Source organism: Schistocerca nitens, chromosome 5 (genome assembly GCF_023898315.1).
Source record: "Schistocerca nitens isolate TAMUIC-IGC-003100 chromosome 5, iqSchNite1.1, whole genome shotgun sequence".
Lineage (NCBI taxonomy): Eukaryota > Metazoa > Arthropoda > Insecta > Orthoptera > Acrididae > Schistocerca > Schistocerca nitens.
The window spans coordinates 259,056,545-259,080,783 of NC_064618.1; the positions used below are offsets into that span (position 1 = coordinate 259,056,545).

At 44.4% G+C, this 24,239-nt stretch overlaps 1 protein-coding gene across 1 annotated transcript in view; it reads right to left on the minus strand.

Moving 5' to 3' along the window:
- Window positions 1–2,948: 2,948 nt before the first annotated feature.
- LOC126259376 (KICSTOR complex protein kaptin-like) overlaps window positions 2,949–24,239 on the minus strand; it is a 132,065-nt gene continuing 110,774 nt past the window's right edge. The window contains exon 8 of the mRNA XM_049956125.1: window positions 2,949–3,822. Within this exon, the coding sequence (XP_049812082.1) occupies window positions 3,727–3,822 (96 nt within the window). The 3' untranslated portion in view covers window positions 2,949–3,726. The remainder of the gene's footprint in view (window positions 3,823–24,239) is intronic.

Consider the following 24,239-nt stretch of genomic DNA (forward strand, 5'->3'; position numbering starts at 1 on the left):
ACTTGAGACAAAACTTTTGTGTTGAGCCGTCAAGTACTCTGAAATCTGCTTTTTGTCACTTTTGGTAAAAAGAAAAATCTTCCTACCTTTTTCAATATTTCTATTAACAGCTGAAATCATCGATGCAGTAACTGCTTTATGATCGCTGATTCCCTGTTCTGCATTAACTGTTTCAAATAGTTCGGGTCTGTTTGTCACCAGAAGTCTAATGTGTTAACTCCACGAGTCGGTTCTCTGTTTAACTGCTCAAGGTAGTTTACAGATAATGCGCTTAAAAAAATTTCACTGGATTATTTGTCACTGCCACCCATTATAAATGTTTGAGTCTCCCAGTCTATATCTGGCAAATTAAAACCTCCACCCAGAACTATAACATGGTCGGGAAATCTACTTGAAATATTTTCCAAATTTTCTTTGAGGTGCTCTGCCACAACAGCTGCTGAGCCAGGGGGCCTATAGAGACATCCAATTACCGTGTTTGAGCCTGCTTTACCCGTGACCTTCACCCAAATTGTTTCAAATTTCAGATCTCCGTCAATTTCCTTCGATACTATTGCACTTTTTATCGCTATAAACATGCCTCCCCCTTCACTGTCCAGCCTGTCTCTGTGGTATACATTCCAATTTGAGTTTAGAATTTCATGTTGTTGGGTTGCGCATCAAATTTCAAGCAGTTTCATTTGTATTTTCTTGTGTTATGGACAATCTGTGTTATTTGTCTTGTCCCAGCACTGGATACCAGCACTGTGTTAATAATGACCTGTTAGCACCAGAATAGGACATTACTGATTATATACTGAAATACATTGTGTAAAATTCATTGGGACCTAGTTGAATAACAAATTAAAATAGAGTCATTCCTCACTGTGTCAACATAAAAACAGAAGTGTTGACCTACATAGTACATTTTCACTCCCTGTTGTCTTAAGGAATTATCTTCTCCATCAGTGCATGTAAGGTAAATAAGTGTTGATTCAGCAGCACTGAGCAGTTAGAATACTGTGTAAAGCATATAACAATACATCTTGCGGAAGCAATTTTAAGGATCTTGGAATTCTTAAATGCACTTCCCAATGCATTTACTCCTTAATGCTTCTGTTTGCTGATAATAAAAATCAGGTTAAACTGAACTTTGATTAACACAGACACAATACAAGACACAAAAATAATTTTCATGTAGACTTTGTCTCCACGTCTAGGGCTCAAAATGGAGTCATGTACTCTGGTGTGAAAATATTCAACAAGATCTCACCCAGCAGCAAGGAAGAACTGAGAATTGCTACCAATTCTAGCTCTCTTCCTACAAATTATTTGAATTTCTAATTTTAGAAAATGAGAAGTTCTGTTAACTACATGGCAAGTAACACTAAACATTGAAGGATACATATAAAGTAGTAATGTGTTGCAGGTAGGAGTCAATATTGACAGATGTAGGCACATAGTTTCTTTTAAAAATACAGCTGTAAGTAATACTAACTAACTAAATACAGATAAACAGCAGCTCTATCGTATAAATGAGAAAGCATCAGCTTTTTCAGAGTAGCAGCTTCCTTTCTAATTTATTCAGTTAAATTTAGGTGGCAGAATTGTGAATACCATTATGCAGGGATCTGGCAGTTTAGTGTTGATAGAGAATACAGATTGTCTCTCTGATCTGTTTCTTGTCAATGTATACCTTGGCTCATTCCACATCCCAGAGGTCTCTCTTTCTTGATGGGATCCACGGCACATGATGAATGAATGAATGGATTCTCTTCTTTATCAATTTTACTTTTCTCAGTAGTTGCTTAACTGAGGAAAAATCTTTAAAGTGTGAGTTAGCACCTTGATAAATGTTAATATTACAAAGTTGGATAACACGAGACTGTCATTTCTTAATAAGTATTTGCTTGACATAGTTATTCCTACTACTCGACTACTCTCCATATGTCCATACAGAATATTTTTCAAATCCAAATAATCTAAATTGCTATGATGTTACATTACAGTGCTAAATGTAATTTGCATTGCTATGTCTTGTTGAACACAGCATCCTCTTTGAGCAACGTAGTCTCACTGCATATTTTAGACCACGTCAAGCTGTGGAATTGTACGCAAGTGTCCAGCATAACATAAATAAGTACTTTAATTGATAAAATATCAAAAATTAATGGCTCTAAAGCATGCCCTACAATTCAATTTTTATTTACAGAGTACAATTATAAACTTCACAGAGTCTGCTAAAGATTGATGTGAAGCAAATTTCAAATATGATGTGTCCTTGCAACCTACAAATTGTCAGTATGCAGCAGCTATGTTTACTACAGTGTTTGCTAAATATTTGCAGTTAAACTTTTCCTTGTTATCATGACACCATAAAAAATTATCTGTGGGATGTGCAACTAACTGAAAGTAACTATAATGGTTAGTTAAAAATCATGAATGAAACCAAAAGCTTAATGAAGATTGGATGTTATTTCTAACATTAGATGCAGCTGGAACAAATTGTATAAATGTAGTGTATATTCTTCACTGTACTGGATTACTGTTGTATCCATTCTCATAACACTAATGGAAATGAAATTTCTGTCACTATAGTTCCACAAGCTCTTTGTTGCAATGAAGCTATTTACATTTATAGATACCACTTTGCCGGTGTGCATTTGTTTGTATACATGATGATAATCATCATCATTAACAAACATCATGTTTATGTTGGTTGTTGTACAACACAGCCACACATTAACTCCACTCATGAACCAGAAAGTTGTTGCTACATAATAGTTGTTATGTCCATAAACAAACATACTGATTCAACAAGTGTGTCATCTGAATGAGATTACTGACTATAAAACACAAATTATCAGCACATTTTCCATATAAATTAAATGAAAGTAAACTGATTCACAATAAAATTTCAGCAAATATGTCATTAATACAGAGGACAACATGGAATAAAATAGAAAACAAACATTTATTAATATGCCAACATTATTTACAATTACAGTCAAACAATATTACATCTTTGGTAACATCCATTTATATGAAAGTAATAGTATCGTATCAGTCTGAAATTGGGAGAGAATAGTAACCACTCTCAGATCCAATATGACTAGCTACAGACTGTAAACCAGATGAACTCACTGACTAACATATAACAGCCATCATAAACTAGACAGTCAGCAAGAAAATTAATTAAGCAGCAGTTGTGATTCCTTACCAACCACTTTTCTGCCTTGCAATGATACTGTATAATTATATGCCATTTTTAAAACTATTGTCACTAAATGTGGTTTGAGGAAGTACGCAGACAGCATTTGGGAAAAGGAAATACATCAGTCACAGTCAGGTATAAATATACAGATCTCCTGGAATGATGCATGTGGATCTATAAATGATTTAACCCTCTTGGCAGATGATATTAAATAATTGTTTATAGTTTTAGTATCGAAATACATCTTTCTTCTGATTATGCTACTTATGACCAAGTAGACCAAGTATGTGCTTCCTGCCCATCAGGAATGCATTTTCATCTAGAAAATGGCTGAGCAATGATGATAAGACTCACTTTTGCTTCACCTACTTAAATTAATAATTCAAATAATTTACATTCCTCTCATTAGCTTGAATGATTATTTCTTCACGCACCAAACTAAAAAACTGTACTTTTGTTTAGTCCATACGTATACTGTAGAGAAGCTTTTACAGAGGCACCACCCACTGGTTTGTTAACTGGAATATTAGGATCTAACTTGTCACAGCACTGCCTCTGTCACTTTCATCGTGATTACTTATTTCCTGGTATCCTCTCAGCAGTTTCTCATTTATGATATCTGGATCATGCTGGAAAATAGACAAAACAAAGCATAAAATACAAATCAGTTCTCTACTTTATCCTTGAAGTGAATTTAAATAAAACAGAACTGTTCAACTGACATGGCAGGAATATATGCTGCACTGTCGGAATCAATAACATATTAATTAAAGGATAGAGTGTTTCTTTTTTTTCACAACTCAGGTTAGAAATATGTGTTTGAGGAAAAGTTTTATCTAGCAACACAAGAGAAAGTTAGTTACAAAGTATGAGACACTACTTCATTATGCTCTCTGCTAGTTCTAGTGTAATAATAATAATAACAATAACAATAATAATACATTGCTTATGGGATTATTAAACAATTTTAGCCATATTTGTTAATGAGGTGGCATAAGACAAACCAATATCACGAGAACTTTGGTTTGTTTCTTTTGATTTTAGCCAAATTAAAAATATTTTACAGTACCAGAGAAGGGAAGTTGCTACTCACCATATAGTGGAGATGCTGAGTCGCGATAGGCACAATAAAAAGATTCACACAATTAAAGCTTTCGGTCATTAAGGCCTTTGTCAGCAGTAGACACACACACACAGCTCTCTCTCTGAGACTGCAGATGTGAGTGCAAGTTACGTTTGTGTGTGTGTGTACTGCTGACAAAGGCCTTAATGGCCGAAAGCTTTAATTGTGTGAATCTTTTTATTGTGCCTATCGCGACTCAGCATCTCCACTATATGGTGAGTAGCAACTTTCCTTCTCTGGTATTGTTACATTCCATCCTGGATTTTCCATTGTTTAAAAATATTTTACATCAACCACAGGCCAGAGAAAATAAATCTGCAACCTGAAACTTCATGTACAGATACTTTTTTAATAAACAAACAGTCATGAGGCTGGTCAAAATTTGTACACTCATATACTTCTTAGTATTTGGTGATACCATAATGTTTGTATTCTCCTCTAAAAGAAAGTAATCTATATTCTTTCATTACGTTCAAAATCTAGCAAGTACATCTGCATTTCTGTTGTCTATTAAAGTTTATGCTTTCCATTTACAGGAATAGTACTCTATTTTTAATGGCTTTCATTATAGACTGATAACGTTAACTGCCTCTCTGCTATACAAAATACATTGTACAAAACCTCTCTGATGGTTTTTGATGATTCTACATTTTGTATCTGTACAGGTGTGACAATTCTGCAAAAATTCTGCCGGCACAAAAGTCAGTATTCCAGGTGATGGCAGGTGCTCAACCCGGAAAAAGGGGAGCTGGACCCTGGAAAAGGAAAAACTTGACGTGTCATTCAGCCTACAGGGGAGCAGAGAGTCCAAACACCATATGAGAGCTAGCAATGAGAAAAGCACACAGCACAAGCAGCATGAATGACCAAAACAACTAGCATGTAGAACAAAGAACATGGTTTGTGCGAGCCAAACTCAGCATAAGAAATTACTGGCCTAGCCTATCATCCCCAGCAAGTTAACCTTTGTGTCAGCAATTCTAACCATATGATGTTCTGTGTGCATTTTCTGTGATAGCTTTCTGCAGTACTCTGCCTTGAGACCCTGACAGCCCATCTGCATCCACGTGTATGCATATCTGTTGATAGGGCTACTAAATACCTCCCCCTGAAAAGGCTACATAGGACCATAAGTTGGCCTGGTTTCTGCTGCAATCTCCACTGCAAAAACCAAAGGTGCAAGATTCTCCAGCAGTGAGTCTACCATAAAAGTAGGCAAAGACAACCCAGCTGATTCTGCCAGAATGGCAGAAGCTTGTGGAGGCTGTAATAATGGCTGGTCTTCATGCATTGGTGAGGGTGAGGACTTATCCATGGGTGAGTGGGGAAAGGACGGTGCCAGCCCCTAGTTCATGGGCTCAGCACTGGAAATCATGAGAGTAGTCGCCAGCCAGTGCGCTTCTTCTCTGATGAAAGTAATATGGCAGAGCGCATGGTGTAGGTGTGCAGCACAGTGCTGCAATTGGGAGCCTCCTACCAGGTAAACAGACTGACCCTTCATCTGGATTATGCAGAGATGGTGACGATCTGGGTCCAACAGGTCATGGACACAATGGTTTGAATAATGGGTCATCTGCTTCCGGCTGACATCCACCACAAGCAAGTGCAGACCTTTTCAGTCCCCCCCCCCCCCCCCCCCCACTACACCAGAAGCCACCTCAGCTTATTGCCAAAAGACCAGGAGCAAACAACATCCCTGACAGGAAAATGCGGTAGGTGTGACATTCCAGGGCATGTGACTAAGGGTGTAACAAATCTAAGAGGCCCCATAGCTCGCGCACATGCAAATGTTCCATCATACTGCACACTTTAACTGGCATTGCATGGTATGTGGCTAGAAAACTAGACAGTGCATTGACACGGGATGAGGACGACATGGTGTTCTTCATTTGGGTCTTCAAAGGTGACACAAATAACTCCACTTCTGAGTTGAAGCAAGGTGAAATGGGGCAGTGGTTAGATCCTGGATACCAATGCACTTGATAGCAAAACTATCTAACAACATGTGAATAGTTGCTGTTGAGACCGTCGATGATAGTCTAGTTACATATGAGAAATCGGACAATGCATCCACTGATGACAACCACATGCTTCGGGGGGGGGGACAAAAAAAAAAACAAAAAGCCTATGAAGTTGGCACACTCTCTGTCCCAAGGGAGCTTCGGGTTTGGCCAAAGGCATAACTGACACAGTGACACAACCTGCTTTTGTGCAGAGGCCTTGCAAGGCAGCACCAGATGTTCAATGTCATGATCAATCACCAGCCAGTAGCCATGTCGCTGTGCCAAAGCATTCATACGAAACATACCCCAGCGTGATGATGCTTGCAACAGCTGTAATAAGCAAGGATACAGTGCTGGAGGGACAACTAGTCAACAGCTTTGCTCCTTCGTGGCAAGCATGAATACCATCTGGATAATACTGAGTTGATCCCATAGTAAGAAAAATGTACAACCCAGTCCACTCTCAAAGGAGCAAGCTGGCCATTCCATATGGGCTGTGGACATGATTTACTGGAAAAGCAGGTCTGTGGCCATGATGGCTGCGGTGTCATCATATGAATATTCAGTAATATCTGCTGCAATGTATCATCCACCACAAAAAGGGTGCATCCTGTTGATAAAATTCCAGATTGGGTCCGACTGGCAACCACAATAGAACCTCTGCACTAGCGTGCTTGGCAGCAGACCAGTAATGAATGCCATAGGTTGGTTGGTTGGTTGTTGGGATGTTTAAGGGGGACTAAACAGCTAAGGTCATCAGTCCCCCATTCCAAAAACAGGCGAGACAGGGTCACGAAGCAGGTAAAACCCTAGAGGGAAGGAGACTCCCCACAGGCACTACAAGAACACAAATGCAACAACGAACACTACAGACAAGAAGAGGACAGACAAACACCAGACACTAACATACAGAAGAAAAGAAGATGGCTGGAAACTGGTTGACTGACCGCGAGACAAAAAAAGGGAAAGAGTCAACCAGCAGACTATACACCAAAACAGCAACAAATGTAAAGAGACGCGAGGACAAAAGACACAGAATGGGAAGGTGCAGGACCTCCCTAAATCGAACCATAAAAAGGACTACCACGGATAAAATGTAAAACATTGTCAGCCATGGAGGCATCGTCAGATAAAACCAAAGCCAAAGTGCCCGGGAGATTAAAAGATTGCCAGAGTGTGCGCAGTCGAGGACACTCCAGCAAAATGTGGCCGACCGTCAGCCGGGACCCACACCAACACAGAGGGGGATCCTCCTGACGCAACAGATGGCCGTGCGTCAGGTATGTATGGCCGATGCGCAGCCGACACAGGACCACCGAGTCCCTGCGAGAAGCCCGCAGGGAGGAACGCCACACATCGGTCGTCTCCTTGACAGCCCGCAGTTTATTCGGGGCTGTCATGCCACGCCACTCAGAAGCCCACATCCCAAGCACCTTACGGCGCAAGACCAGCTGCTGGTCGCGAGCCGTAAGGCCGATCTCCAAAACTGGGGCGTCGATCGCCCCTTTGGCCAACCTGTCGACACGTTCATTCCCTGGGATGCCAACGTGACCCGGCGTCCAAACAAAGACCACCGAACGTCCAGAGTGGGTAATGGTGGAAACAGACTCCCGAATAGAGGACACCAGAGGACATGAGGGATAGCAGCGGTCGATGGCCTGGAGGCTGCTCAGGGAGTCACTGCAGATGACAAGGGACGTACCTGAGCAGGAACGCATATGCTCAAGAGCGCGTAATATGGCCACCAGCTCTGCAGTAAAAATACTGCAGCCAGCCGGCAAGGAGCGCTGTTCAACGTGGGCAGCATGAGCAAAAGCGTAGGCAGTGCGACCATCAACCAGGGAACCATCGGTGTAGACAGGCTCACAGTCCGAAAATGAGGCGAGGAGCGCAAGAAAACGGCGACGGAGGGCCACAGGCGGAACCGAGTCCTTGGGTCCCTGTGCCAAGTCCAGACGGACGGACGGACGGGACAAGCACCAGGGAGGCGTAGGTGCACGGACCCGGAAGGGAGGCAGAAGAGGGAATGATCCCAGTTCGGACAGCAGGGACTGGACACGGACAGCTATGGAAAGCCCAGACCGAGGTCGCCGTTCGGGCAGGTGGAGGACCGAGACAGGGAAAAGCAGGCGACGATGGGGATGGCCCGGCGAGCAATGAACGTGGACAGCATAGTCGGCGAGCAGTCGATGGCGGCGAATCCGCAGCGGGGGAACCCCGGCCTCCACCAGTAGACTATCCACGGGGCTCGTACGAAATGCGCCAGTTGCAAGCCGAACCCCACAGTGATGTATGGGGTCTAACAACTTCAACACTGAGGGTGATGCAGACCCATAGGCCAGGCTCCCATAATCAAGCCTGGACTGCACAAGGGCTTTGTACAGTCGCAACAGCGTGCAGCGATCCGCACCCCAAGATGTGTGGCTGAGGCAGCGGAGGGCGTTGAGATGCCGCCAGCACTTTTGCTTCAGCTGAGTAATATGAGGAACCCATGTGAGCCGGGCATCAAACACGAGTCCTAAGAAGCGGCAAGTGTCCACCACTTCAAGCAGGTGGCCGTCAAGGTAAAGTTCAGGATGAGGGTGGACCGTCCGACGCCTGCAGAAGTGCATAACTCGAGTCTTGGCTGCAGAGAACTGAAAACCGTGAGTCAGAGCCCACGATTCTGCCTTGCGTACGGCTACTTGCAGCCTGCGTTCGGCGACCCCCGTAGTCGTGGAGCTAAATGACATGCAGAAGTCGTCGGCATACAAAGAAGGAGACACCGACGACCCCACGGCTGCAGCCAGACCATTAATGGCCACTAGAAATAACGAGACGCTCAACACCGAGCCCTGCGGGACCCCATTCTCCTGTGTATAGGATGAACTAGAGGCGGCACCGACTTGTACCCGGAAAGAGCGGTGCAATAGAAAGGTCTGAAGAAAAGCCGGGAGTCGACCACGAAGACCCCACTCATGCAACGTAGCAAGGATGTGATGCCTCCATGTGGTGTCATACGCCTTCCGCAGATCGAAGAATACGGCAACGAGATGCTGACGTCGGGCAAAGGCCGTACGGATAGCAGATTCCAGCCGCACCAAATTGTCCGCTGCAGACCGGCCCCGACGGAAGCCACCCTGGGATGGAGCGAGGAGACCGCGCGATTCAAGGACCCAACACAAACGCCGCCCCACCATACGTTCGAGCAATTTGCACAAAACGTTGGTGAGGGTAATGGGACGATAGCTGTCCACCGCCAGTGGGTCCGCACCGGGCTTCAAGATGGGGACAATAAGACCCTCTCGCCATTGCGACGGGAACACGCCTTCGCTCCAAATGCGGTTAAATACCGCGAGAATGTGTCTCTGGCAGTCCCTGGAGAGATGCTTCAGCATCTGCGCGTGGATGCAGTCCGGTCCTGGTGCTGTATCAGGGCAATCGGCGAGGGCAGCGAGGAATTCCCTCTCGCTGAAGGGAGCATTGTATGTTTCAGAACGACGCGTGCGGAATGATAACGGCGTCCTCTCGGCACGCTCCTTGAGAGAGCGAAAGGCGGGGGGATAAGTTGCAGTCGCAGAGCTCTGAGCGAAGTGCGCAGCAAGCTGTTCAGCAATGGCGGCAGCGTCCGTGCAGACAGCGCCGTCCAAGGAGATCCCAGCGACACCCATAGGGGTCTGGTGTCCATAAATCCGCCGTATCCGGGACCACACGAGCGAGGGGGAGACACGAGAGCCCAAGGATGAAACATACCGCTCCCAGCACTCCTGCTTACGCTGTGTAATAAGACGACGGGCGAAGGCACGGAGCCTCTTAAAGGCGATGAGGGTCTCGAGAGACGGGTGCCGCCGATGACGCTGGAGGGCCCGCCGACGGTCGCGAATAGCTTCAGCAATCTCCGGCGACCACCAGGGTACAGCCTTCCTCCGAGGGAGTCCAGAAGAGCGGGGGATGGCAGCCTCGGCCGCCGAAATGATGGACGTGGTTAAGTCACGGACCACATCGTCAATGTCACCCTGCGGGGGAGACTCAACGGTTGCCGCGGAAGTGAAACTCGGCCAGTCAGCCCTGTGGAGAGCCCAGCGGGGCAGGCGCCCAGATGAATGACACTGGGGCAGTGACAAATAGATGGGAAAATGGTCACTACCACACAGGTCAGGATGCACTCTCCAGTGGAGAGATGGGACAAGGCCGGGGCTGCAAAGAGAGAGATCGATGGCCGAGAACGAGCCGTGGGCCACACTGAAATGTGTGGGAGCACCGGTGTTCAGGAGGCTAAGGTCGAGCTGAGCCAACAAATGCTCCACGGCACGACCGCGGTCATCGGAGACAGTCCCACCCCATAGAGGGTTGTGGGCATTGAAATCGCCCAGCAACAAGAAAGGTGGCGGCAGTTGTGCTATCAGAGCAGCCAGGACATGCTGTGCGACAGCACCATCCGGTGGAAGGTAAATACTGCAGACGGTAACAGCCTGTGGCGTCCACACCCGAACAGCGACAGCCTCTAAAGCTGTTTGTAGAGGTACAAACTCGCTGTGTAGAGAGTTAAGGACATATATGCAGACGCCACCAGACACCCTTTCATAAGCTGCCCGGTTCTTAAAATAACCCCGATAGCCACGGAGGGCGGGGGTTCGCAGTGCTGGAAACCAAGTTTCCTGGAGAGCAATACAGAGGAAAGGGTGAAGGCTGATAAGTTGGCGGAGCTCAGCTAGATGGTGGAAGAAACCGCTGCAGTTCCACTGGAGGATGGTGGTGTCCATGGCTGGGAAAGGCGTGACGGGACTGGGAAGGCAGATTACGCCGACGGGTCACCTGCTGCCTCCGATTGAGCACCCGCGCTAGTGTTATTCATGGCGTCTGAGGGACCGCCGAGATCGAGGTCCTCAGCAGACGCCAGAATCTCCACCTCGTCCTCCGAGGCGGAGCTTGTAGTAAGCGGTGGGACAGGTGCCACCGCAATGTTGGTATTCTTGGGGACTTTCTTCTGGTTCTGTTTCTGTTTCGCCCGTTGTGCCTTCGGTGGTTCAGGCTTGGAGGGCTTAGAGGGCTTCACAGGGTCAGTCTCAGGGACAGAGGACGACCGGGAGGCCCGACGACCAGGGGCTGGTGGTTGTTTGAGCCACTTGCCGGTGTCTGCTGTCCCGCTGGTCGGAACTTGTGAAGGTAGGTCCCCAAGGGACCCCTTCCGTACGAGAGTAGCCGAAGAAGTCTTACGCTTCTCCGGCTGGGAAGGGGGGACTGATGTCCCCGATGGTTGGGAGGTTGTTGCTCCTGGAGAGGATGGAGCAGGAGCAACAGGGTGTGAAGTGCCCCCCACGAGCAAGGGGGCTGGTGGATGCTGACCGATCTTAGAGCCGAATCGTGATGATGGCAGAACCGACGTTGCAGCAGCGGCGTAGGTTGACGTCATTGCCACAGGATGGTGCCTCTCATATTTCCGTCTAGCCTCGGGGTAGGTCAGCCGGTCCAGGGTCTTATATTCCATTATCTTTCTTTCTTTCTGCAATATCCTACAGTCCGGCGAGCAGGGGGAATGGTGTTCTCCGCAGTTAACACAGATAGGAGGCGGGGCACATGGAGTATCGGGATGCGAAGGACGTCCACAATCCCGACACATGAGGCTGGAAGTACAACGAGAGGACATGTGCCCGAACTTCCAGCATTTAAAACACCGCATCGGAGGAGGGATATATGGCTTCACATCACAACGGTAAACCATCACCTTGACCTTTTCGGGTAATACATCACCTTCGAAGGCCAAGATGAAGGCACCGGTGGCTACCTGATTATCCCTCGGACCCCGATGGACGCGCCGGACGAAGTGAACACCTCGTCGTTCGAGGTTGGCGGGTAATTCATCGTCGGACTGCAGAAGAAGATCCCTGTGGAATATAATACCCTGGACCATGTTGAGACTCTTATGCGGCGTGATGCTAACGGAAACATCCCCCAACTTGTCACAATTGAGCAACCTCCGTGACTGGGCAGAGGATGCCGTTTTGATGAGCACAGAACCAGAGCGCATCTTTGACAAGCCCTCCACCTCCCCGAACTTGTCCTCTAAATGCTCCACAAAAAACTGGGGCTTAGTTGACATAAACGATTCTCCATCGACTCGCGTGCACACAAGGAACCGGGGTGAATATTCTCCACCGACTTCTTTTGCCATACGTTCCTCCCATGGAGTGGCCAGGGAGGGAAATGATCGCGGTTCGTATTTCCTGCCGTTGAGGTTAGACCTCGATCGCTTAGAGACTGCTGGTGGAGGCCCACCAGCGAGAGATGATGTACCACGCTTCATTGCGGGTCATCCACCCTGATGCCACCTACTCCGACCAAGGGCCCTCCCCACGGGCGCCACCCAGCCGCAGCAATAGCCACCTGGCAGGATGGCCATTGCCGGGAGTCCCGATGCCCCAGGGAGATGGGCATCTACTCCTTGGCATACGTGGGGAGTTAACGGCGCAGGCATCAGTAGAGCGATCCCTGTGTTGTCAGGGGGCTACAACCAAGAGGGTACATGGCGGCCCCACCACAACGGACTGGCTACCGTGCTGGATCTTAGGTGCAAAATGTCCAACGTCGTTGTCGCAGTTAAAAGAAACACTGCAGAGCGCAGTGTGGTAATCGCCCAAGAGATCGAAAACGAGCGGGACATCATTGCAACGACGAGAAATCCGGCTAAAGGTCTAATTGCACGATGGATACAGTGCACCATGTAAGGCGCCCTTCCCCAATTGGCTCGCTCTTCGGAATAATTTAGAAATATGGAGGTCAAACCCGAGAGGGGACCATCACGTAAGGCCGAAACATGTGAGACTCCTTTTAGTCGCCTCTTACGACAGGCAGGAATACCGCGGGCCTATTCTAACCCCCGAACCCGCAGGGGGATGAATGCCATAACAATAATTACTGAGAAAAAGTGTCCACCTCTGCAATTGGTGGGAGTTCTATTCAGTAGCATAAAATGAGGGCCAATTAACAAAATCAATGGTTTGTGGTTGGCAACGGACATGAACTTTGCTAAAAAAAACTATTCCATTCCATGGTAGCAGACTGATACAAAAACCATATTATAATTTTATAGTAAAAACAGTCAAAGGCTGCAGATTTGTAATTTGTTTGTTACATGTTCCAGCTGGGTAGGGCTTCCTCAGATAATTTGAAAGTACACAGTAAGAACAAAGTTATAAATAGCTGGCATGATCAGAAAAAATGGCTCTGAGCACTGGGACTCAACTGCTGAGGTCATTAGTCCCCTAGAACTTAGAACTAGTTAAACCTAACTAACCTAAGGACATCACAAACATCCATGCCCGAGGCAGGATTCGAACCTGCGACTGTAGCGGTCTTGCGGTTCCAGACTGCAGCGCCTTTAACCGCACGGCCACTTCGGCTGGCGGCATGATCAGATTCCATACTACCAAGATGATACAAAAGCATACATTTGGATAAGAGATAAAGTATAAATACTGGGGACTCACGTTAAAATTAATGCCAGCACCATATGTAACATTAACATTAATGCCAACAGCATACTCACATCGATAGGAACACCAGAATGGAAGATGCTAGAAGTAAATGTGATTTGGGTGACAAAAAGACAGAATGAGAAACGTGTGTATGGAATATAAGAAAGAGTGAATTATCATTGATATGACAATAAAAGCAGGAATAGGAGTTGAGAATGTGACCATATGCACACAAATATTCTCATTGCAACCCTTGTTCACAGTACGAGCAGCCCTTAGCGGCTCACTATCTCACAACTGTTCATGGTGTCGCCTTTCCGGCTTAGATCTTTTTTAATATGTGACTTGTAAGTACTGTATCTTTTCCAGTCAGTACAAACTTTAATTTTAGTAATGTACTATATACCTAATATTTTTTATAACAGTTAGTCTAATTCTGAAGACGACGCTTATCGTAGCATCGAAACCAGGTCAATTTTGACTTAATATTTGTGACCGAGGGCTTATCTGTTCCAATATAATTCTGACACGGTCACCGAACCTTAGCAGCTACGTTCAAAGTTTTTTTTTTTTTTGTCACATATGTTTTTTGTAATGTCTCACATTTAATGGAGAGCTACACGTTAGCAGTTTTTAACAGAATTAGTATTCAACTTTATTACAGCTTGTCATAAATGAGTGCGTAATTCTGCTTTGAATTGTCTTGTGTCGAGTCACTGAGTATTTTTTGTAGTCTTAATGGCTTTATAAGTACTTATTCTGCCAGATACTGTTACAAAGCAGGAATATTCTTCAGGGAAATGCACATTTGTACATAAGATTGTATATTATAATGTGAACGTACTTCCACTGTATTACATGCTACTGTTTCATAATATCTAATTATACAGAATTCACTAGTATATCCAATGATGAAAGCAAGACAGTGGTGTATTATTTGCTTTGAAATTTTCATTGGAAAGGGAGGACGATTCCAGTGCACTGATTTCTGCTAAAATTTGTTTGTAGTACCTGTTAATAACATGTTGACACATTTTCATATCATTGTTATATTTCTAGCATTTGTAAGGAAAAATGCTCTAGGCTTTTACTTTTCTAATTAACATTACACAGTACTGTAAAGTTAGAACTGAGCTGGACTCCACTTAATGTTGTTAGACGTTGCCCCTGAATTGATCTATAACTCAGTGTTTTTGTTCTCTTTCTTTTTTTTCTGGACTGTATAATGTTCACCATACAGGACTGTCTTTCAAGTCCTAAGATAGCATATTCATAAACTTTATATTCTGTTGTAACAAATCAGCAACATTTTAAATATAAAAAAGGGACATGTATGAAGTTTGCAACCAAAATGATACTTATAAAAATTATAACCAATGCTGACAGGTTGCTAATAACAGTCACAAGATGTTGGCAGAACTGCTTTATGGCATTATGCATTCTGGGTGCAGCTCATCATCAGATGATCAAAATACGAAGTTCAAGAAAAAATCTTTAGATGCAAACAATGTCACATTTAAAAATCCACAATGATAACATAATAGTGACAAGTGATTAATATTACTGTCAAAGCACAAAATTCGTGATGTTTATCACTTGGCACTACTATCTTAACATTGTGGATTTTTAGGTGTTTGTGTCTACACTGCAAATGCACAATGCAATAAAGAAGTTCAACTAATGTCTTATGACCCTTCTATTAGAATGACATTCAACCAGGTTCTTGTGGTAATATTTAGTGCATTAAAAATCCTCCTCCCCTCTCCCCCCCCCCTTTCCCAGTTAATGCTCAGCATAAGTTGTAGATGGGCTCAATATAGATTTACAGCATTAGGCGTAATTATTTATTATAATATGTAGCTGGACTTTTTCTTTATTATGATATTTAGTGGTATTTGCGTAAGGGAGTAGACCAAGCTAGAAATTTTTTTATAATAATTTTATTGACTTAAAATGTTCCTTAGAGAGCCTATTTTTAAGATTCATTCGTATAAAGCATTCCATAAATGTCAAAACATTTTAAAACCATGATTTACTGATGGGGGTCTGGCACACCCGAGTGCTCAAATGCTATCAAAGTGATACTATAACCATTAAAAATGGAAAATGGTCCTATTAGTGTCTAATAGTATCACAAAGGGCATTGGTATCAACTAAAATGCTACTGTCAACAAGATTTCTCTTTGTAACATGAATCATTTATGGTAAACAATCTGAAAGCACATGGTTGTCTCTTGTCTGCGTGATTTATCATTTCACTTGTTTTTCTTCTTTTTTTTAATATGAAGTAAAATGTGGGTGCCTGAAAATGACAAACAAATTTTTATGGATAAAAAAGGTTCAAAAAGTAATCCCAATTGTGCAAAAATGCTTTGATTGGCGAGTGCCAGTTAATCAATGTAATTCTGTCAAAATAAGAGTGTTCTGACAGCAGGAAAGAAAGAAAGAAAGAAAGAAAGGTCAACTGTATGGTGCTGGCATTGTCAATTGGTGGCCTGTTTAGTTTCAATATTAAAAAAATGCATTCTGAAACTTTAAATGCTTGCTTTTTCAAATCAACGTTTTTTTCCAGCTGAAAGGAGCTATAACACCTGGAATATACATGCAATTACATCATACATTTTTGTAACTTGTTAATCGGTGTTTTCTCTGCTGTAGTATGTAGGATTTTTGTGATATATTTTAATTTTGACTTTTAGCACACATTCTATTTTTTGGCAAAAACATTGACATTTATTTGAGCGTGCCGCTATTTCATTAAAAACCATTTTTAAGATATACCTTTGCACTATGTTAGACTATATTATAAGTATCAAAACAGTTTTTGAAATTCTGTTCTAGGTTGAAAATTCTGGCATTCAGAGCTCCCACCAACCACCCTTGCATTTCGTGAAGGCCTTTTGTCAATATCATGTGTAGCATGTAGTGTCCTCTGAGTGCAAATCTTTTTACTAAAAAAGATACCATAACACTACCTTAATGGTGCACAATAAAGGTCTAAAGTCAGTTTTGTAATTTGTTTCTTATTTTATTGAAAAAAAATCATGAATATCAGTTCCAAAATCGATCATCATCCTAGTCAATGCTAGGTACATTCATCAGTGTTACAAATTCCACTGTACTGATAGACTTCTCCAATGCAGTTGCATTACAGATCTGTTCTGGAACAATTTACAGTCATAATAAATGCAATGAAAGTACGCTCACATTGTGCTGAGAGGCATAATTTAGAGATACATAGTAAAAATGATAAATATTTTTCTCACCCTACTACACACATCAAAAAAAGTTTTGCATCAACTCAGTTCCAAGAGTTCCAGAACCTGTACAGAAAATTGGAATAGAGATCAACATAAACATCATTTCCGCCCTTTTTATTGCTGATGAAAACCTCACATTGCATGTTGAACCACCATACAGCGAGACCTTCTGGGGTGGTGGTCCAGATTGCTGTACAAACTGGTACCACTGGTACCTCTGGTACCCAGTAGCATGTCCTCTTGCACTGCTGCATGCCTGTATTCGTCATGGCATACCATCCACAAGTTAATCAAGGCATTGTTGGTCCAGATTGTCCCACTCCTCAATGGCAATTCGGCTTAGATCCCTCTGAGTGGTTGGTGGGTCACGTTGTCCATAAAAAGCCCTTTTCAATCTATTCCAGGCATGTTTCATAGGGTTCATGCCTGGAGGGGCAGGCTGGCCACTCTAGTCGAGCGATGTAGTTATCCTGAAGGAAGTCATTCACATGATGTGGATGAAAGGGGTGCAAATCGTCACCCATGAAGACATATGCCTCACCAATATGCTGGCGATATGGTTGCGCTATTGGTCGGAGGATGTAATTCACGTATCATACAGCCATTATGGCACCTTCCATGACCACCAGCGGCAAACATTGGCCCCACATAATGCCACCCTGAAACAGCAGGGAGCCTCCACCCGGCGACACGCGCTGGGCAGTATGACTAATGCGTTCAGCCTGACTGGATTGCCTCCAAACGTGTCTCCCATGATCGTCTGGTTGAAGGCATATGCGACACTCGTCGGTGAAGAGAATGTGATGCTAATCCTGACCAGTACATTTGGCATGTTGTTGGGCCCATCTGCACCGCGCTGCATTGTGTCGTGGTTGCAAAGAAGGACCTCGCCATGGACGTTGGGAGTGAAGTTGCACATCATGCAGCCTACTGCACACAGTTTGAGTCATAACACGGCGTCCTGTGGCTCCATGGAAAGCATTATTCAACTTGGTGGCATTGCTGTCGGGGTTCCTCTGAGCCATAATCTGTAGGTAGCAGTCATCCACTGCAGTAGTAGCCCTTGTGCGGCCTGAGCGAGGCATGCCATCGACAGTTCCTGTCTCTCTGTAGCTCCTCCATGTCCAAACATCACTTTGGTTCACTCAGAGATGCCCGGACACTTCCCTTGTTGAAGCCCTTACTGACAGAAAGTAACAATGAGGATGCGATCAAACTGTGGTACAGTAGCACTAAATAAATAAATAACCACTTTTTAACTTGTCTACCACCCCAGTCCCTACTAACCACTTTAAAACAAATCAATATGTTACTTATTCTCCATAAACAAGCCGTCCCCCCCTCCTTCCCACATACACACTCTGGAAAGCTGCCTGATGCTCTGAAGCTGCCTGACACTCTGGTCCTCTATCCTACATATATTATTATTATTTTTATTATTAGGGTTTCTCCCTGTTCCATTCACATATTGAGCACATGAAGAATAATTGTTTGAATGCCTCTGTGTGTGCAACAATTATTCTAATCTTGTCCTCACGAGGTTGTATTATATTCCTAGAGTCATCATTTAAAGCGGGTTCTTGAAACTTAGTTAACAGACTTTCTCGGGATAGTTTATGTCAATCTTCAAGAGTTTTACAGTTTGGTTCCTTCAGTATCTCTGTGAAACTCTCACATGGATTAAACAAACCTGTGACCATTCATGCTGCCCTTTTCTGTACGCTGCCATGCTGCCCTTCTGTGCCCTTGTTAGACCTACCTGGTATAGGTCCCGCAGACTTGAGAAATATTCTACAGCCGGTCGCATGAGTGTTTTTTAAGCAATCTCCTTTGTAGACTGATTACACTTACCCAATATTCTACCAATAAACCGAAGTCTAGCACCCGCTTTAACCACGACTGTATCTATCTGATCATTCCATTTCATATCTCTATGAAGTATTACACCTAGGTATTTGTATGAATTGCCGATTCCAACAGTGACTCATTGATATTATAGTCAAAGGATAATACGTTTTTCCATTTTCTGAAGTGCAAAATTTTACATTTCTGAACATTTAGGGCAAGTTGCCTCTTCCTCTTCCTTGTTCCGTCGTTTGTAGGTCTTCATCACTCTGTTCACTTGCCTAGGTGAAAAGCCATTCTTCAAAAATACTTTTTGCAGGTGTTCCAGTTCCGCTTGAAGACTGTCGGCGTCAGAGATAGTATGGGCACGGTGGACCAAGGTTTTGAGAACGCCCATTGTTTGTGCTGGATGGTGGCAACTAGTAGCTTGTAGATACAGGTCTGTATGAGTGGGCTTTCTGTACACCGAGTGACCAAGTGTGCCATCACTCTTCCGTCGCATTTGGATTTTGAGGAGAGAGCACTCGACTCTGCCACTTTTAAACCGACAGTATTTTGGCGGTACGTTGACGACACTTTTATATTGTGGCCTCATGGTCTGGACCGTCTCCAAGAATTTTTACGTCACATGAACTCCATACATGAAAACATAAAGTTTACCATGGAGATAGAGAGAGATGGTTGTCTGCCATTTTTAGACGTCTTGGTGCGACGGAAGAGTGATGGCACACTTGGTCACTCGGTGTACAGAAAGCCCACTCATACAGACCTGTATCTAGAAGCTACTAGTTGCCACCATCCAGCACAAACAATGGGCGTTCTCAAAACCTTGGTCCACCGTGCCCATACTATCTCTGACGCCGACAGTCTTCAAGCGGAACTGGAACACCTGCAAAAAGTATTTTTGAAGAATGGCTTTTCACCTAGGCAAGTGAACAGAGTGATGAAGACCTACAAACGACGGAACAAGGAAGAGGAAGAGGCCTTCAGGTCGACTGTTTATCTACCATTTATTGGGAATATTTCTTCACAGATAGGGAGAATATTGAGAAAGTATCAAGTGAGAGTCATCTTTCGCCCTCCTTCCAAAATTTCATCACTGGTGGGATCCGTTAAAGACGACCTGGGCCTGCGTAAACCAGGTGTTTACAAAATTCCGTGTGAATGCGGCAAATCATATATAGGGCAAACAACACGAACTGTGCAAGAACGCATTGTGGAACACCAACGGCATACTCGCCTTCTCCAACCCACCAAGTCCGCAATCGCCGAACATTGTATTTCCACAGACCATTCCATGAATTACAACGACACAAAAATTTTAGCCCATACATCCAACTTTTGGAGCTCGATTATCAATGAAGCTGTGGAAATAAGATTGTCTGACAACGAGACTCTCATCAATCGAGATAGCGGTTATCAGCTGAACTCTGCTTGGAATCCTGTTATAGAGAAACTTCGTAGTCGACGTAGTTATCTGCATAAAGATGGAAATCGACCTGACACCGATACGCCAGGCTTTCACAGTGGAGGGCGCGAGGCGCAGCGCACGGAGCCGTTATGAACGCGCGCACTGAGCGGCGCATGCGCAATGTCACCTCAGAAGGCTTTAAATAGCGGAGCTCAGCGCGTACTCGCCAGTACTACTACAGTGGCATTCACCTGAAGATGGCCAGAAGACTCTGCGCCGAAATATCGTGGCAGGAAGTTACTGATATCCGGCAGTTCTCCCGTGGTTTTATGGAACACTGCATCTACTTGACTGACTTGATCCAAAGCTTTCTGCATGTCATGTTATAAAAATGCGAGTTGGGTTTCACATGATCGATGTTTATGAAATCCATTCTCGTTGGCATTGAGGAGGTCATTCTGTTCAAGATACGTCATTATACACTCCTGGCAATTGAAATAAGAACACCGTGAATTCATTGTCCCAGGAAGGGGAAACTTTATTGACACATTCCTGGGGTCAGATGCATCACATGATCACACTGACAGAACCACAGGCACATAGACACAGGCAACAGAGCATGCACAATGTCGGCACTAGTACAGTGTATATCCACCTTTCGCAGCAATGCAGGCTGCTATTCTCCCATGGAGACGATCGTAGAGATGCTGGATGTAGTCCTGTGGAACGGCTTGCCATGCCATTTCCACCTGGCGCCTCAGTTGGACCAGCGTTCGTGCTGGACGTGCAGACCGCGTGAGACGACGCTTCATCCAGTCCCAAACATGCTCAATGGGGGACAGATCCGGAGATCTTGCTGGCCAGGGTAGTTGACTTACACCTTCTAGAGCACGTTGGGTGGCACGGGATACATGCGGACGTGCATTGTCCTGTTGGAACAGCAAGTTCCCTTGCCGGTCTAGGAATGGTAGAACGATGGGTTCGATGACGGTTTGGATGTACCGTGCACTATTCAGTGTCCCCTCGACGATCACCAGTGGTATACGGCCAGTGTAGGAGATCGCTCCCCACACCATGATGCCGGGTGTTGGCCCTGTGTGCCTCGGTCGTATGCAGTCCTGATTGTGGCGCTCACCTGCACGGCGCCAAACACGCATACGACCATCATTGGCACCAAGGCAGAAGCGACTCTCATCGCTGAAGACGACACGTCTCCATTCGTCCCTCCATTCACGCCTGTCGCGACACCACTGGAGGCGGGCTGCACGATGTTGGGGCGTGAGCGGAAGACGGCCTAACGGTGTGCGGGACCGTAGCCCAGCTTCATGGAGACGGTTGCGAATGGTCCTCGCCGATACCCCAGGAGCAACAGTGTCCCTAATTTGCTGGGAAGTGGCGGTGCGGTCCCCTACGGCACTGCGTAGGATCCTACGGTCTTGGCGTGCATCCGTGCGTCGCTGCGGTCCGGTCCCAGGTCGACGGGCACATGCACCTTCCGCCGACCACTGGCGACAACATCGATGTACTGTGGAGACCTCACGCCCCACGCGTTGAGCAATTCGGCGGTACGTCCACCCAGCCTCCCGCATGCCCACTATACGCCCTGGCTCAAAGTCCGTCAACTGCACATACGGTTCACGTCCACGCTGTCACGGCATGCTACCAGTGTTAAAGACTGCGATGGAGCTCCATATGCCACGGCAAACTGGCCGACACTGACGGCGGCGGTGCACAAATGTTGCGCAGCTAGCGCCATTCGACGGGCAACACCGCGGTTCCTGGTGTGTCCGCTGTGCCGTGCGTGTGATCATTGCTTGTACAGCCCTCTCGCAGTGTCCGGAGCAAGTATGGTGGGTCTGACACACCGATGTCAATGTGTTCTTTTTTCCATTTCCAGGAGTGTATTTGAGCTCAGAACATGTTCTAAGATTCTGCAACAAACTGATGTCAAGGATATTGGACGGTAGTTTTATGGCTTACTTCTACCACCATTTTTGTAGATAGGTGTGAACTAAGCCTTTTTCCAAAAACTGGGCACGGTTTTTTATTCAAGGGATCTACAACAGACCATAGTTAGAAAAAAGGCTAACTCAGCTGTAAATTCAGTATAGAATCTGACAGGGATTCCATTAGGGCCTGAAGCTTTGCTCAATTTTAATGATTTAAGCTGTTTCTCAACACAAATGGCATTAATATTTATTTCATTCATCTTTTCAGTGCTACAACAATTAAATTGGTTCAATTCTCTTGGGCATTCCTCTGTAAAGGAACATTTGAAAACAGAGTTAAGCATTTGTGTAGGTTTTGTGAAAGATCACCTGACAATATTCTGGTATGGTACTCACTGAAAGTATCACGCATTGTTCTCTCGACAGCCAAACGTGTTTCATTCAGCTTCTCTCTATCTATAGCCCCACACTTTGTTTTACACATATTATACAATAATCTCTGTTTCTTTAGAAGATGCGACTGTATACCATGGAGGTTCCTTCCCATTATGTACTGTTCTACTGGGTACATATCTGTCCAGCGCGTGCTCAACTTTTCTTTTAAACTTGAGCCAGAGTTCCTGTCCTGTGCTGAAAGTTTCAAGTTCCTCATTGGGATATGACACTACTGATTTTTTTATCTGCTTTACTGAACATATTTAGCTTTCTGCTTGTTTTAGTTGTCCTTCATACTTTGATAATCATTGCTGTCACAACTGCCTCAGGGTCACTGATACCAGTTCCAATGTGGATACCCTCAAAGAGGTCAGGTTTATTTGTTGCCATTAGATCCAATATATTTCCATCATGATTGGGGTTCCTCAATGTCTGTTCTAGGTAGTTTTCAGAGAAGGCATTTGGTAAAGTTTCACAGGATTTATTATCAGGCACGCCGCTAACAAATCTATAATTTTCCCAATTAATTGTTGGATGATTAAAGTTCCATCAATGACTGCAGAATGATTGGGGAACTTACATATAAGTGAGCTGAGGGTTTCGCTTAAAGTTTTCAGATACATTAAGAGATGAGTCAGGTGGGTGATAAGCTTATTTATGTACACTGTTGATGCTGAGTCTTGCCCAAACAGTCTTGTAGGAGTGTTCATTATTTAAAAGGCATGTGTGTAGTCAAAAGATTGCATGGGCAATGGCTCCCACACACCCAACTGGGGAAAACTGATAAATATTATCAAAAATATGTTTTCATTTTGTGTGTGTGTGTGTGTGTGTGTGTGTGTGAGAGAGAGAGAGAGAGAGAGAGAGAGAGAGAGAGAGAGAGAGAGAGATCAACAATATTTTTGGGCTATACTCTGCTCCCAATTTACTCCCACTGATGTAAAGAAAATTTAACTTCTTTGAAAATGACCATGCAAAAGGACAGTTTCAGGTGGGTTAATATGCATAACATGTTGTTATTTTACAGTATAAAATATTTCTCTTAGATTTGTGGCACATACTGCAAATTTACAAAAACTTTTCGGTTTACAAGATGAACTTTACCACTATACTACGAAGCCCAACTGGGGCACTGTCACCCAGGGCCAGTTGCAAGTTGCCTATCTATTGGTTTCCAGGGGCAACAAAAATTTGATTTTCAATATTTCATACAATTACCGAATGAATTTAAAAAATAATAAAATGCTGTCATAATCTATTCACTGAGAGGTATAATCTTATGTAAAGGTTTGTCACAATAAGGCAAGTACTATTTAGAAACTGTATGTGTCTTCAGGCAGTGTAACTTACTGCATGCAGTTACCTGCGTGTAACGTCTCTTAGCAAAAGACATATTATGTAATAAAGAGAAAACATTGTATGTCATGTTTTGTTCTTGTATAAAATTATGTACTTTTTTTTTTTATTTATTTTAGATAATATCTGTGTCGGCGAGTACTGAAACCGCCACAGACGATAAGTATCAAACAAAGATGAGAATATGTGACTAGTATAAATAATAAAGAA